The sequence below is a fragment of the Mirounga angustirostris genome, unplaced genomic scaffold, assembly GCF_029215605.1.
Source record: "Mirounga angustirostris isolate CCGP_5_RB_7025 unplaced genomic scaffold, mMirAng1.0.hap1 SCAF_17, whole genome shotgun sequence".
Lineage (NCBI taxonomy): Eukaryota > Metazoa > Chordata > Mammalia > Carnivora > Phocidae > Mirounga > Mirounga angustirostris.
This window is the reverse complement of record NW_026991725.1, coordinates 54,894,647-54,910,473: the sequence shown is the minus strand read 5'-3', so window position 1 is coordinate 54,910,473 and position 15,827 is coordinate 54,894,647. Positions and strand designations below refer to the sequence as shown.

The 15,827-nt window shown below is 45.6% G+C and overlaps 1 protein-coding gene across 9 annotated transcripts in view; it reads left to right on the top strand.

The window, feature by feature from the left end:
• Positions 1 to 15,827, top strand: part of SPECC1 (sperm antigen with calponin homology and coiled-coil domains 1) — a 276,684-nt gene that overhangs the window by 201,069 nt on the left and 59,788 nt on the right. For 8 of the 9 annotated variants that reach the window (XR_010408729.1, XR_010408730.1, XM_064583452.1 and 5 more), the window contains 3 exons: positions 3,390 to 3,471; positions 6,634 to 6,790; positions 10,083 to 10,185. Coding sequence is in view for 7 of the 9 variants with exons in the window: in XM_064583452.1 (XP_064439522.1) it covers positions 3,390 to 3,471; positions 6,634 to 6,790; positions 10,083 to 10,185 (342 nt within the window). In the remaining 2 variants the exon portion in view is untranslated. Of the gene's footprint in view, positions 1 to 3,389; positions 3,472 to 6,633; positions 6,791 to 10,082; positions 10,186 to 10,301; positions 11,002 to 15,827 lie in introns of those variants that run through there. The other variant, XM_064583455.1, reaches the window with a different exon arrangement.

Below are 15,827 nucleotides of genomic sequence, written 5' to 3'. Positions count from 1 at the left end.
AAGATTATAATTTTTACCAGAAGTGGATATTGAACTAGATATTTTTCTCAAAGAAGTGTTTGGTTTGGTTTGGTTTGGTTTGGTTTTCTAAAGCACCCCAGGGAGAGAAAATGTTTACGATTTATAAATTCTTAGGGTTCACTGGTTGCAATCTGTCACCTTTGCCATCTTCAGACGGTTCTAGATCAGAGCTTCTTGACCTCTTGGTATTTTTTCTTTTTCTTTTTTTAATTTTATTTTTAAGTAATCTCTGCACCCAACATGTTCACTCAGAACCCCAAGATCAAGAGTCACATGCTCCACGGACTGAGCCAGCCAGTCGCCCCTCTTGGCGTTTTCTAAGACCACGACTTTCAGTGTTATTAGTAACATTCAGCAGCTCCTGATAAACCAAGGGCAGCGTCATTCACTAGTACCCTCTTTTGGTGTCCTTAGTAGCCATGTATGTTGTCTGGGATCTTTTAAATTTTTCTTGTTTTTACTTTTTTGCCCTGGAAGACATTTTGTGCTACTTCATATGTAAAACCAAGTAAAACAATTACTTATTTTATAATGATCATCAAGTTTATTTAATGAAACTGAAACAGATCATGCTTCATTTTGACTTATTTTCATTGAGCTATACACACTAGGTTGCTGACAAAATGTTTAACAACTGGCTCATTGCCGGGGGGGGCAGGGTGGTGCAGGGGGAGCCCGGGTTTGTGATGTTGGCCAGTTTCCATGGTGCAAATATTCCCATCATTGTCAGCATCAAGCTAGGCCCCTGACGTCAGTGAACATGGAGCTGAGAAGAGATATGTATCACATGGTATTTCTAGACCACAGGTAGAGTGGGTGTAAATAACCCCAATCATAGTGTGAAGTATCATAAATAGGAAGCATTTTGAGTATTTATTACTTTTGCTTTTAATATAGTTTATTTTAATAGTGAGCATGTTGAAAACTAGCTTGCAAATTCCTGAAGATTTAACAACTGGCCTTTACGAGCAGGTACACACCACCGGCTATAATTCATGGATAAAGTAAAGCACACGCCCCTTATATGTGTACAGCTTAAATGTTTCCGTATACACACACCCGTGTAGCCAACAGCAAGATAAAGCATTCATCAGCTCAGGAGGCCCCCTCATGCCACCACCCAGTGGGTAATCCCTTGAAGTAGCCATCATTCTGACCTCTGTTAGCATTAGATTAATGTTACACTGACCTGATCAACGTAAAAGAGAGTGAGTTAGGGGCGCCTGGGTGGCTCAGTTGGTTAAGCGTCTGCCTTCGGCTCAGGTCATGATCCCAGGGTCTTGGGATCGAGCCCCATGTCCTCCTTGCTCATGCTCTCTTCTCACTATCTCTCTCTCTCTCAAATAAATAAATAAAATCTTAAAAAAAAAAAGAGAGAGAATGAGTTAAAAAATCTCCCATGCTCCCTAGCCCCAAAATAACCACTGTTTACAGCTTGTTGTATATCCTTCTAGATGTTTTTCTTCAGTATAAAAATGTGTGTGTGTGTGTGTGTGTAGGGAGGAAGACAAAGTTTTATAAATTGGATTATACTGCACATTGTTCAGACACTGACTCATTTCACTTTGTCATTGGAATGTAATCCCTGAGGGCAGGGATTTTTTTTTTTTTAAGACTGAGAGGGAGTGGGTACATGTGTGCGCACGTGAGCAGGGGGTAGGGGGTAGAGGGAGAGGGAGAGAGAGAATCTTAAGCAGGCTCCACACCCAGCACAGAGAGGGCAGGGATTTTTATCTATTTTTGCTTGCTGTTGTGTCTCTTGTCTGGAACAGTGGCTGGCACACAGTTCTATCACAGTAGAAGCTCGGCAAATGTTGAAGGAATGAGAGAATATATCAGAGACATCTTGAGATGTCAGTGTTTGGAGAATAACGCATTCTTCTTAAAGGCTGTGGAATGTGTGGTGATCTGTTTAACCACCCGCCTACTGATGGGCATGTAGGTTGTTTTGGATTGCAAAAACAATACAGTGAAATCCCTTCTATGGATTTTCACCCACTTTTAAGGGGCTCTTCCCGCAGGAGAGCATATCAGCATTAGCTTGCAAATACCGGAAATCACTCTAGCTCGTCCCCGCAGAAAGGAATTGAATACAGGGAGAACTCGTCTCCACTGCGCTTCCAGGAAAGGTTCCCAGAGCATCTCAAAGTTGGCCCATGAAAGGGACTTCTGTTTCTGCCAAGTCTTTCTCTAAGGGCTTGCCTAGAACTATGGCTTCTGTCAAAATTTAGCATCCGCTTTGGGCTCCCGCCGCCGCAGACGCGGTCCCTCCCAGCATAACAGATTCCGTCCTCCCGGGTTTGTTCACATCGTAGCCCGTGTGACCGGATTTCCTTCTTTTTAAGGCTGAATAATATTCCATTGCGTGTACAGACCGCATCTTGCTTATCCGATTCATTGGTCCATGGACATGTAGGTTATGCCCACTTCTTGGCTCTTGTGCCTAATGCTGCTCGTAAAAATCTCTTCTAGATTCTGTTTCAGTTGTTTGGGGTATATACCCAGAAGTGGGACTGCTGGATCGTACAGGAGCTCTGTTTTTAATTTTTTGAGGAACCTGCCTACTATTTTCCATAGTGGATGCAACATTTTCTAGTCCCGCCAACAGTGCACAAAAATGCCAATTTTTCCACATTTTTGCCAACACTTGTTTTCCCTCTCTCTCTCTCTCTCTCTCTCCTTTTTTTAGATAATGACCCTCCTAACAGGTGCGAGGTGGTATCTCACTGTAGTTTTTTTTTTTTTTTAAGATTTTATTTTTTTATTTATTTGACAGAAAGAGAGAGAGACAGCTAGAGGGAACACAAGCAGGGGGAGTGGGAGAGGGAGAAGCAGGCTCCCGGCCAAGCAGAGAGCCCGATGCGGGGCTCGATCCCAGGACCCCGGGATCATGACCTGAGCCGAAGGCAGACGCTTAACGACTGAGCCACCCAGGTGCCCCCTCACTGTAGTTTTTAATTTGCATTTCCCCGATGATGAGTGAAGTTGAGCATCTTTCCATATATACCTCTTGGCCATTAAAAATCAGTATTTTTACACACCCCCCCTGGGATATATGTAGAATTTTCCAGGAAGGTACTCACAAAGCTGACTACTAATGATTACCCCCAAAGAGAAGAACCAGGTCATGGGAGTCAGAGGGAGACTCTTCTCACTATATGTCCTTTCTGTGCCTTTTTGAGCATTGCGTCAACTGCATTTGTTACCTATTCAAATAAATAAGTGGTTTTAAAAGCTTCCCCTGGTGATTCTGATGAGCTCGAGAGCTGTTGCCTGGACGCGCACACACACACACACACACACACCTTGTTTACGCTGTTGCTGGTGTTACAAGCTCACTAATGCTGGTGTGCCCTTTGGTTTTTTAGAGACATTCAACCTACAGCAGCGTTCGGCCGGCCAGCAAAGGTGGGACTCAGCGTTTGGATCTTCCAGACCTTCCCCTCTCAGGTAATACCTTAAACAGCAAATGCTTCGGGGATGCCTGGGTGGCTCAGTTGGTTAAGCATCTGCCTTTGGCTCAGGTCGTGGTCCCAGAGTCCTGGGACTGAGTCCTGAGTCCGGCCCCTTGCTCAGCAGGGAGTCTGCTTCCCCCTCTGCCTCTCGCTTCCCCTGCTTGTACTTACTCTCTCTCTCTGACAAAGAAATAAATACAGTCCTTAAAAAAAAAACTAAAACTAAAAAGCAGCAAATACTTTCGACTCATTATTTTGTGAGGTCAACTTTTCTTCTTTACCCAAAACCGAGCTTAGAAAAATAGTTGATGGCATTTATTTCAAACAATTTAAGACTCTATGTATTTGCGTTCTGGACGTTAGATCCTACTTCTTGCCACTGTACTTCTCAGTGTGCATGTGTTCGGGAGAAATGTCTAGCTTTGGGGAAGTTTTTTGTTTGTTTTTTATGGAATCTCAAGAGAATATCTTACCATCTTTAAAAGTAACTATTTTTAGAAAAAAAATCTTACCTGATTCTGAAGGTCCCTTGCTTCCACAATTCCTAAAATATGCCTCTTTGGTGATATCTTTGCCCTTGAGTGTAGCCCTCCTCCTGTTGTTACTCCGGGTATTTTTAAAATCCAGATCCTGACGATGACGTGGTGGTTAGAATCCACAGTCCTCCGTGTCACTTTGTCACTCCTGCGCCTTGTGCTCTGGTGACCGGTGTGAAGCCGCAGTTACAGAGGGGGGCACACAGGGGTGGGCTTGCATCTTGGCCCCATTATTCCACCTCTCTGGGCTGTGGTTTCATCATCTCTGAAATAGAAATAGTGCTGTCTCCCTCAGAGGATCGCTCCAGGGGCTGAACAAACACAGCCGGGTGTGGGGTGAGCAGAAGGGTTGACCTTCACCTTAGCTTCTCCTCCCTTTCCCATCAGTTCACCTGTCAGAACAGAGAGACATGAGTGGAATGGTAAGCTTGTCCCAAAAATATGCCTCAGAAGTGTATGTATATGACCCTGTGGCCCTTGTTATAAGGCAACACAAAAGATGAACAGTAAACGAATTGTTTACTGGTGCCTATTGGAAGAAAGCCAGAAATCCAGGTTGCATCGATAGAAATCCCTTGTTTTTAAGTGTCAGACCAAATTTCTGTAACACAGCCACGGAATCAAAAGGAATTCCCACTGTTCTTCTTTTAGATCATGGTCAGACATAGTCAGGTTTATTCTTAAAATAGTTGTTTCTATGAGATAAAAGTTTCACTTTTTGACTGGAAAGTCTTTTACCTCACCACCTTATTTTTTTCCACTTCTGAATTTCGTTTTCTTTTTCATGGTATAAAAAGATTTTAGTCTTAAACACTGATACTGAGAATTTGAAGGCTACCTCAGCCCATCCCTTGCATTTTACACGTGAGAGATTCAAGCCCTACAGAGATTAAGTGATTTATAACGCCCCTCCCCGCCCCCTGATTTTGAATGGCTCTGGGACCAGGATAGGATTTCTTCTGATTCTTTCTACCATGCTGCCTTTTGGTAATGAGGCGGGGGGATTGCTCTGATCAGCAGCCTCATAAAGAAGTGATAAAGGTTTCTTATAGGACTTGGAGTCATCATAATGACTCCGAGGAAGAAGGAAATGGTGTCTAAGGGCAGGAGAACAAGAAAAAACCAGAAGGGGTGAGTAAGTCCAGCAGAGCAGGTCATGGTATTTCTGTGCAAACCGAGCGCCCCCTTCCTAGAAATGGACGGGAGGTCAACACAGGGTATTGGAAACCCACCTGATTTGCGTTCTCTACACTTGCTGTGTAGTGGAAAATTGGGGATAACTTGGTTATGTGCACAGTGATGTGTACCTAGGCAAGCCCTTTTTTTTTGTAACTGTGACTAAAATACGCATAACACAAAACGTACCATCTTAACCATGTTGAAGTGTACCAGGTGAGCTTTTCGTCATAATATTTGTGTCTTCTCTAAGCCTCCCACTTTACCTTTTGTGTAAAGAAGCTGTTGTTTTAATTGACAAGCTAAATCCTGGTGCTCAAACCCCCCAGTAGCTATTGCCCTGAAGTAAACAGTTCCTTGTCAGCACCCCCTCCCCCTTTGCCCCCACCGGGCACCTGTCTACCGGGATGATTCTATTTACATTACTAAAAAAGGATTACACGGTAAAAACTGCTTTGCTTTCAGGCTAGCCTTGCCAGCATTGAGGTCATCAGAAGCTGCCAAAATGGGATTAATGCACTGTTTTTGTTGTTCTCTTTAGTGATGTAAGCACTGTTTTTCCTCTCCTCTTCCAAGCTCATTAGCCTCACTCCCCGCTTCACGCCCCATAATTGGCGGCTCTTAGCCGTACAAGTATTGTTTTCTTCCATCACTACTTATGGTGTCATAGGAGGTGACCGTGGGCTCAGCCTGGTCACAGAGGCCTGTCGTGTGGCATTGAGCAAGTCATCCCATCCTCTGAGCGCCCGTTGCCTCTGTCAATACAAACCAGACGCTATGGAGATTTTCTCCCGTTCTGTGCTCTTGTGGTCCTTGAGGGACTATCATCCGGAGGATTCAGCCTGTTTCGTTAACCTGTTTTGACTCCTACTAAAACAGCAGAGAGGAGCCTTCAAAGAATTTATGTTTGCTTATTTTTAGCAAGCCAGACCCTATGACTGGAGTGGCTTTTTTTTTTTTCTTGTAAAATCGTTACCGTTCTTGGTACCCAGGTTTCTGTCTGCTGCCACCTCTGACTTGAAAATCCCATTGGGCATCTTCCTGCCAGCTCTCTGTCTCTCTCAGATGCCCATCGACTAAAACAAAGTGCTTTACTTGGGAACAGGGCTGGCTCTGTGGGGGTGTGACCTGTGCAGGGTGCTTAGAAGGGCTTTGGCTCAAGACTCTGGAGGTGCCATCTTGAAATTCTTAATAATTTTTGAACGAGGGGCTAATTTGGCATTTGTGTCTATGAATTATGTAATCGGTCCTGCCTGGAGAATCCTTTCTAGAAAAGGCCATGTCCCTATGTGCATTTTTATTCCTTAATCCAGAAACTCTCTATATTTATTACATATTTGTACTTAGGAAGAAAATGAGAATTCTTTTGTACTTGAGAAGAAAGTGTGGTGACCCTTCAAATTTCTCGTCTTCAGGAATAGGTGATTATGTTGTTCTTCACACAGATCTCCTAAAGGGAAGGGGTGAGGACCTGAAACCGGACCCTTACCTCCGGAAGAGTCCCTCCCTGGAGTCTCTGAGCAGACCCCCTTCTCTGGGCTTCGGGAGCACGAGGCTGCTGAGCGCCTCCACCGGGGGCTTGAAAGCACAGAGCAAACTCAGGTATCACGTTTTACACAGTGAGACGTCACTGGGCAGATGACCTTGTAGTCTTCCTTCTGTTTTACCCCCTGTGGTCAATTTACTTGAATGTGTATTTCCGGAGTGAAACCAGACACAGTACCTGCCTTCAACGAGGGAGGAGGGCCCTGGAGAGCAGGACTGTGCAAAGCGAAAGAAGGGCTGTAAAAACAGAAATACACGCAGACTCTTGCGGGGGTTGTTACTTGGGTCAAGAAGTCTGGAGGTGGGGAGGCAACATTTCTGCCAGGGGGCCTGCAGGGGTCCCCGGAGGAGCTCTGCACAACATTCAGGGGACTGGGGGTGGTTTCCTTTGGTTAGACTAGCCTGGGGGCTTCAGGAGGGGAGGGGCCCTGGCAGACACACCATCAGCTGCCGGTATCTGCTGGGGAGGCGGGTAGGTGCTCAGGATATCACGGCTGGAAAGGCGGGTTGGAGTCCCCTTGCGAATGGTCTTCATTGCCACGGTTAGAGGTTTGTACTCATTTTGGTAAAGCAGTGGGAACCAGTAAGTTTGCAGGATTTGTTTTGGTTTTTTTTTTAAAGGTTTTATTTATTTATTTGAGAGAGAGCACATGAGAGGGGGGAGGGTCAGAGGGAGAAGCAGACTCCCTGCCGAGCAGGGAGCCCGACGCGGGACTCGATCCCGGGACTCCAGGATCATGACCTGAGCCGAAGGCAGTCGCTTAACCAGCTGAGCCACCCAGGCGCCCAGTTTGCAGGATTTGGATTTGGATTTTGAGTAGTGGTCCAGGAAACAGTGGCATATAGGAAGGATTGGAGGGGCATTTTGAAGTCAGCGTCGAAAGAGCACATTAGCAGTGATGTGAGAGGTAGAGTAGGGGCGAGAAGGGACAGAGACTGCCAGGGCGGCCATCAGAGGCCTGGCGTGGCTTCCACCTCTGCCACTTCCTCCCTCTTCAGTGCCCCTGCTCCCCCAGATCCCAACAAGCCACCTCCAGCCACTTCCCACCCTCCCCTCACCCACTGCTTCTCCACGTGGAGTCCATCTTCGAAAACACAGAGCGCATCCCGTGCAGACCTTCTCAGAAACCTCCTGTGACTTGTCATGCACCCTTCCACCCACGCTCCTTGTTCTGCTCCCTCTGTTCTGCGCGGCTTAGCCCCACCCAGCTCACCTGCCACTTTTATTCTCAGCCTTTGCAGCTAACATGAGCATTTGCCACCACTCGCAGGGTCCTGGCCTGAATCGTCTCCTTCCTGTCCTTTCATATTCCTAAGTGCTTCCCCTGCAAAGTCAAACCTTCCCGTGCCCGGGTGGCTCAGTTGGTTAAGCGTCTGCCTTCAGCTCAGGTCACGATCCCAGGGTCCTGGGATCGAGTCCCGCATCGGGCTCCCTGCTCAGTGGGGAGTCTGCTTCTCCCTCTGCCTCTGCCCCTCCTCCCCACTCGTGCTTTTTCTCACTATCTCTCTCTCCGAATAAATAAATAAAATCTTAAAAAAAAAAAAGTCAAACCTTCCACGAGGTGGTAGCAAGCCCCCCCGGGTGGCATCGACAGCCCCTTTCTCTGCCTTCCATGTCTTATGCTGAATCGGGTATTTAATGCACTGTTGCATCGTGTGTGTGCCTTTGTCCCCATTTATTTAGGCTGTACTTTAGTACACAGTAAGTATTTCGACTCACACTTTGATCTCTTCCCCAGCCCCCTGGGCCATGCTCCACACACAGCATTGCATCCAGCCAGTGCGTTGGAATGGGTAGATGGATGAATATACAAAACTAGCCACTTTGGGAGTAATAGCTACTTAACAACCATTCTAACTACCATTATGAGTATTGTAAAAGGATTTTATGAAAGTCTCAGTAAGTTCAGCTCTTGTCATATCTTTGGGCGTAGCTTATATTTGGACCCAAATAGATGAAGTCATATCTTTCAGAGATTTAACTTAAAGCCCCAGATACTACATATTAGCCTTGTTTATGCACAGGAGATTTAAGTGATCAAAACTAGTTTTAAGGACCAGAATTAGTGCTATCCTGAAACTGCTCTTTTCTTTATGCCAGAAATGCGTACAAAAAGGCTATGTGTGTATTAATATGCAATTTATATTACACCCTTCATCATGAAAGATTAAATTGGTGGAGATTAATGTGTTATTTTATTTTTGTATTCACGTCATTGGGACAAACAAATGACAGGATAGAAATCACTTGTTTTGGAAGTTCTCATCCTATTATTATTACTTTGGAGAGCACATCGTATCTATTTAACCTTATTTTTTAAAGAAACCTGTTCAGTTAGTGTTTTGGGCATCCACGGATACAGAAACTCTTTTCCAAACCTTCATTTCAGTCTTCCCTAGTTTGTCAGACCTAGAAATTCAGTTCTAAGTGATGAAGTAACAAACACAGGCAAAGTTACTGTAACTTCATAGTTAACAGCGACTCTGACCACAGAAACTCTCATGGACTTAAGCTGACAAATATGCCAGGTGCAAGGGACAATAGCCATCAAATTACAAAAGAAAAATTTTAATGCAGTTATGACGTTTTCTTAAAAATCTCTCTACCTTAATTCAGATTGCTGAGGTCTGGAATCATCCCATTACTCCTTAATAAAAATATTTTAAAGTGGGGCGCCTGGGTGGCTCAGTCGGTTAAGCAACTGCCTTCGGCTCAGGTCATGATCCTGGAGTCCCGGGATCGAGTCCCCCATCGGGCTCCCTGCTCAGCGAGGAGCCTGCTTCTCCCTCTGACCCTCCCCCTTCTCATGTACTCTCTCTCATTCTCACTCTCTCAAATAAATAAATAAACCTTAAAAAAATATATATATTTTAAAGTATTTTTATTAAGGGGCGCCTGGGTGGCTCAGTTGGTTAAGCGGCTGCCTTTGGCTCGGGTCGTGATCCCAGGGTCCTGGGAGCCTGCTTCTGCATCTGCCCCTCCCCCCCCACTTGTCCTCGCTCTCTCTCTCTCAAATAAGTAAAATCTTTTTTAAAAAAGTATTTTTATTAAGTATCAGAATGATACAAAATAATAACAATAAAATATGTGTAAGGCATAAAGAACAACAGTGCAGCTGGATGTCAACCTTCCAGTTTAAGGAAAAGAAAATTATTATTACCATTGAAATTTCATATCGTGAAACGTAATGAAATGTATCACTGATACGACTGATTTGGTTGTTTCTCTTGAGTCTCCCTGGATAGACCCAGACTTTTGCTTTTCTAATCTAGTTATTTATTTCATATATACTTGAGGGTCCTAAACACTAGCATCTTCTCTTTCCTCCGTGCTCGTCTTCCTAACCAGCGTGGAAAGAAGAGACCCGCTGGCTGCCTTGGCCCGGGAATATGGTGGATCCAAGCGCAATGCTCTCCTGAAATGGTGCCAGAAGAAGACAGAAGGCTACGCGGTAAGCGACAGCGTCGGCCAACCTCCAGCCAGCCCTGGGCAGCCACAGTCCTGTGCCCGTATTGGTCCTGTGCATGCGTATGTTGGCGTATAATTGTTGTCCTTCTGTTCTCCTAGGGAGGGCTGCCAGTGGTAGTAGGGTTTGCTGTGGTGCCCAGACGAAGAGGCAAGTGGGACTGAAAGCCAGTCCACCCAACAAACCATGTACCCGAATGCAGGTCCGCGTCTCCTGCAGGAAGGACCAGCTTTTTCTTGGCTCAGAGGAGCTATGAACTCCGCAAGCATTGAGCCCAGCAGGCTGCTTCAGTCCAGGGAAGGCAGCTTTTGCTGAACCACCTTCCCGAAGAGGGTGCCTTTCCCTAATTGACACAAAGGCCCCACGTAGGTGGCCCTTCAAAAGTGTCCTGTTACTTTAGAGCTGTTTGCATTTAAAGTATCAGTTTATCAGGACAGTAGTCATCTTCTGGGAAGGTCACACGAGGAAGTAGTACTTGATAGAAGTGTAAGCTTTGTTATTATGAAGTATCATCTAGAAAGACAAAAATTCATCAAATATAAATTATAGTTTTATGGATTGTAATGAAGTGAAAACCCAGGCCGTCCCTATGCCCATCCAGAAATAGAGCATTGTCGGGGCGCCTTGGTGGCTCAGTTGGTTAAGCGACTGCCTTCGGCTCAGGTCGTGATCCTGGAGTCCCTGGATCGAGTCCCGCATCGGGCTCCCTGCTCGGTGGGGAGTCTGCTTCTCCCTCTGACCCTCCCGACCCTCCCCCCTCTCATGCTCTCTCTCTCTCTCAGTCTCTCTCTAATAAATAAATAAATAAATAAATAAAATCTTTAAAAAAAAAAAAGAGAGCATTGTCAATTTCCCCAAACCTTCCGTGTGACTTTTTGATCCTACCCCCTTCCCACTCCCAAAGACAACTGTTGTCCTCAATTCTTTTCCTCGTGGTTTTCCACAAAAAGCAGGCATCCCGGAATGCTCTGTTAGTTTTGCCTGCACTGGAACTTTCCATAAATGCAATCAAAAACTGTCCTATCTGCATCCAGCTTTCTCCTACGGTGTGAAGTCATCAAGGCTTATCCAGTTCGTTCATTTTCTAACCCCTTTGGAACCTATTATGTGATCACACCTATTATCTATTTACCCCTTCCATTCTTGCCGGACAGATGAGTTATTTCCAGGTCGGGGCTCTAGTTACGTGGTGCTGGTACGTTCTTGGGCGTGTCTCTCGGAACACGGGTGTGCTCATTCTTTCTGGATCTACACCTAGAAATGGAATTACTGGCCCATCGGGTGTGCCTATATTCAAGTATGGTAGATAGTGCCAAACAGATTTCTGAAACAGTTGTACAGTTTACCTCCCCCCAGCAAGTGAGGAGAGATCATCTCTCTGCATTTTCACTGAGAGCACCAGTCTTGGTACTCCCGGTCTTGGGATAAGTGTGTAGTGGTATCTCATTGTGGTTGGGATCTGCACTTCTCTGCTGGCTGATGAGGCCGAGAACTTTTCCACATGCTAACTGGACATCTGGGTAATCTCTTTGGGGATGTGCCCTCCCTGTCTGTTGCCCATCTTAAAATCAGATTGTCTGTCTTTCCCCTCTTGCTTTCAGGAGCTCTTGGTATATTCTGGGTACCAGTCCTTTGTCAGATAGAAGTATTACGAATATCTGCCCCCAGGGTGGCTTGAATTTTCGCTTTTTTGTGGAACAAAGTCTTTCATTTTAATAAAGTCTCATTTATCCGTCTTTTCCCGGTGATTAGTGCTTTTTGCGTCCTGTTTCAGAAATCTTTGTCTGCTCCAAGGACACAAAAATGTTCTCCGGTGTTTTCTTCTGTAAGGTGGACTGTGTTCCCTTTCCCATTAAATAGCCATCCTCTTTAAAATTGCCATCTCCAGTGTGCCTGACTGGCTCAGTCAGGGGAGCATGTGACTCTTGATCATGGGGTCATGAGTTCGAGCCCCACTCTGGGTGCAGAGATTACTTAAGTAAATAAGTAAATAAATAAATAAATTTTAAATACTAAAAATAAAATAAAATTGCCATCTCCTCCCTTCTCCCCACTCAGACCCTGCATTCCCATACGTTTACCCCACTTTTCTAAAGATTCTGAAGATTCTGGCACCCCAGCACTCCTTCCCCAACCATAAGCTTTGAGGGGGGGCGGGGACAGAGAAAGAAAGAACCGAGCAAGAAAACAAGGCCTCGGCCAGGAGCAGCCCTGATACTTGAGCAGCAGCGGGGCTGGGATTATCTTTGTAATAGCAGGAGTCAAGGGTCTTAAAATCAGATTCTACCCAAGAATAGAAGTGTTTTGTGTCTTTGACATTACCTTTTTTTTTTTCCCGGTTCCTGCTAAAAAAGAAAAAAATTAATCGGGTTAATGGCCCATAAGAGAGACTCCCAGAAGACGAGCTTTGTTTCTGATGCATTGTTTTCTCCTTTAGCTGCTCTGTGCGCTCTCTGCTTCAGCCCACTCTGAGCGTCGAAACCACCCCATAAAGGCAGGCCACCCCAACGAGGGCATCCCTCGGCTCAATCCCACCACCCTGAAAGCATGACCTGAGCTGAAATCAAGAGTCAGACACTCCCCACGCTGCTGAGGAAATGGAAAAGCTTAAGGAGTTGGGGAGAGAAAGCTGATTCTGGGAGGCTTTAGGGTAAGGGAAGTAGGAGTGGTCACAGAAAACTGAAGCTCAGAAAGGCCAGGAACAAGGTCTTGGCCGTGGCTGAGCCACACGTGGTCATGGACACTTGACTGAGCTGTCATTTCCCCACCTTACAGAAATGGATCAAGGGAAGTGCAAGATGGACAGGAAAAGACAATTAAAATTTCCAGAAGGAATTGGCCCTTTGCCATGTAGTGTTATTATAATTAGATTGCAGGGAGGGATTACACAATCAGCTATTTCCCATCATCAGAGCGAGAATTATATTTCCTGCTGTAGTGATTTTTTGTTTTGTTTTGTTTTATTTTGTGAACATCTTGAACTAGTTTTCAAAGCATTTTACACTTGATGAAACCCAAAACTCATTCTGCCTGAAGGGTATTTTTCATTCGTTGTTAAATCTCTGTAAATTTAGAGGGAAACATAAATCATATGTGTCTAATTTATTTACTCCTCACAAAATATCCTCTGTCTAGACCTGTTTGTCTGAGACGCCTCCTAAGCCTTCTGAAGCTTGTTCTTTCCGACCCAGGAAGCCAAAAATAAATTGTAGAAAACTCAGACAGCTCAGTTAAAAAAAAAAAAAAAAGGCCGGTAGCCATGTGCATTTTCACTTGAAAGAACTTTCTTTTTAGCCCACCAAAGTATAGCATGATAGGTTCTGTCAAAACTCTCCATATAGGGGCGCCTGGGTGGCTCAGTCGTTAAGCGTCTGCCTTCGGCTCAGGTCGTGATCCTCCAGTCCCGGGATCGAGTCCCGCATCGGGCTCCCTGCTCGGCAGGGAGTCTGCTTCTCCCTCTGACCCTCCCCCCTCTCATGTGCTCTCTCTCATTCTCTCTCTCTCAAATAAATAAATAAAATCTTAAAAAAAAAAAAAAAGAATCTTTAAAAAAAAAAAACTCTCCATATATTAATTCAGTGAATTTTTATGGAGGGGCCTGTTTGGTGCCATGTTATATTTTAGGTTCTGGGAAATCAGCAGTGAACGAAGCAGGCAGAATCTCCGCTCTCGTGGAGCTTCCATCTTCACGGGGACTAGACGATTCAAATTAAAAAGTAAAATACGGGCGCCTGGGTGGCTCAAATGGTTGGGCGTCTGCCTTCGGCTCAGGTCATGATCCCAGGGTCCTGGGATCGAGTCCCGCTTCGGGCTGCCTGCTCCTTGGGAGCCTGCTTCTCCCTCTGCCTTTCTCTCTCACTCTGTCTCTCATGAATTAAAAAAAAAAAAAAAAATCTAAAAAGTAAAATACGTACTATATTAGAGTGTACTGTGGAGAAAAGTCGGGGTGGGAGGCTTAGGAGTGCTGGGTGTGTGAACACCACTGTCATACGAAGGTCAGGGAGGTGACATTCGAGCAGCGGCTCAGCTTCCCTGAGGAAGGGAAAGAAGACTTGCCTCTTCTCATCAGGGTTTATCCCACGCCAGGTACTAAACTTGGAAGGTCGGAATGAGGACATCATCACTCTAGCAACTGCATCAGTTGGAATTTAAGTAACATGGGGTGGCAGCTCTGAAAACGTAGAACAGGGGGTCAGACCCACTGCTGAGCCCCAGGTTCAGCTTCGGGTGTCTTGAGGTAGCCCCAGGACTGAGATCCAGGAACACGAACACGCACTCACTCCAGAGTGAGGCCCGCACTGGGCTTGAAGTGGCTCTCAGCAAAGAGGAGACCTTTCTAGACATTCTACTCAACTCACATTTCCTTGGATTTTTTTTTTTTTAAGTCAGGCTTCCAGGAAGGCCTTGCAAATTACTCTCAGTCTGCAGGCTGCCTGTTAACTATATCCCGAGCCAAGGTTAGATCGGACCCATGGAACCCTACGTCTCCCTTTTTAAATTTGCCTTTAATTCCTTCTTTGGGGTTATGACAGAAATTTGCATCTCTCATGTAATTACCAGAAAGGGTTCTCAAGGGAGCCGGGAGGCAAGATGGTGGATGTGATAGGCAGAATTCTAAGAATGACCCCCAGTAACCCTCACCCTTAAATAATCTCCTCCTTACATATGGCAAAAGGGAGGTGATCTGGGTAGAGCTAACACATGAACCCTTTAAAAGCCGGAATTTCCTCTGAAGCATCATAAGGACTCAGTGCACCATTCGTGGGCTTGAAGGTGAAGGGGGCCCATCAGGAGCCGAGAGAGGTCCCTGGCTGATAACCAGCAAGGAAACCAGGACTGTCTAGCACTAAGGCGTTGGGAGTGCTGAAGTCCTACCAATACCCAGAAAACACTATGGGGGGGCGCCCGCAGTTGTGAAGTCAACCAGTTTGGCGCTGGGGTGTCCTCTGTCATTTCTCTTCCTGTCCTGAAGCCCTCAGACCTCAGCGAGACTAAGGATGGTCAGCGTGCTTGGCCTTCTGCCCTCCCTTCGCTGAGGGACCTGGCCTGGGACACACTCTGATGAGTGGGTGGAATTCAGCTGTAAATCTCTGCAGAGTCCTTGTCCATCCCAAGAAGGGTGATGAGGCGCAGCCACCCCACATATCTGCAGGTGGCCCCTTGGCTGTGTTTCTAGGACCCTGCCGTGCCCTGGTCACTGTGGTTAACACCGGTGATTTATTTGGTGGAGGGCGTAGGTAGGGATTACCTACATCTCATCTATCTCTCCAAAGCTAGAATCCATAACTTTTAGCATGTTTTAAATGGCTGAGTTTTAAGGTTTTAATGGCCTCAGATTTCAGGTGTCAAAGCATTAGAGTAGTGTTATAGTAGGAAGAAATATGTAAAGTGATATTTAAGTTCCCTCCTATAGGAAATATAATTTGAAAATAGTTTGGCTAGAAATGGCCAGTTATTTGTATTGCTTTTGAAGTCACTGGTACAGTTTTCTTTTGCTGTGTAACGAAGTCCCAGGCTCAGTGACTTCAAACGCCTGTTCGTGAGCTCACAGTTCTTAGAGGTCAGAAGTCCAGCACAGTGTAGCTTGAAATCAGGTGTCAGCTGAGCCATGTTCTCACCTGGAGGCT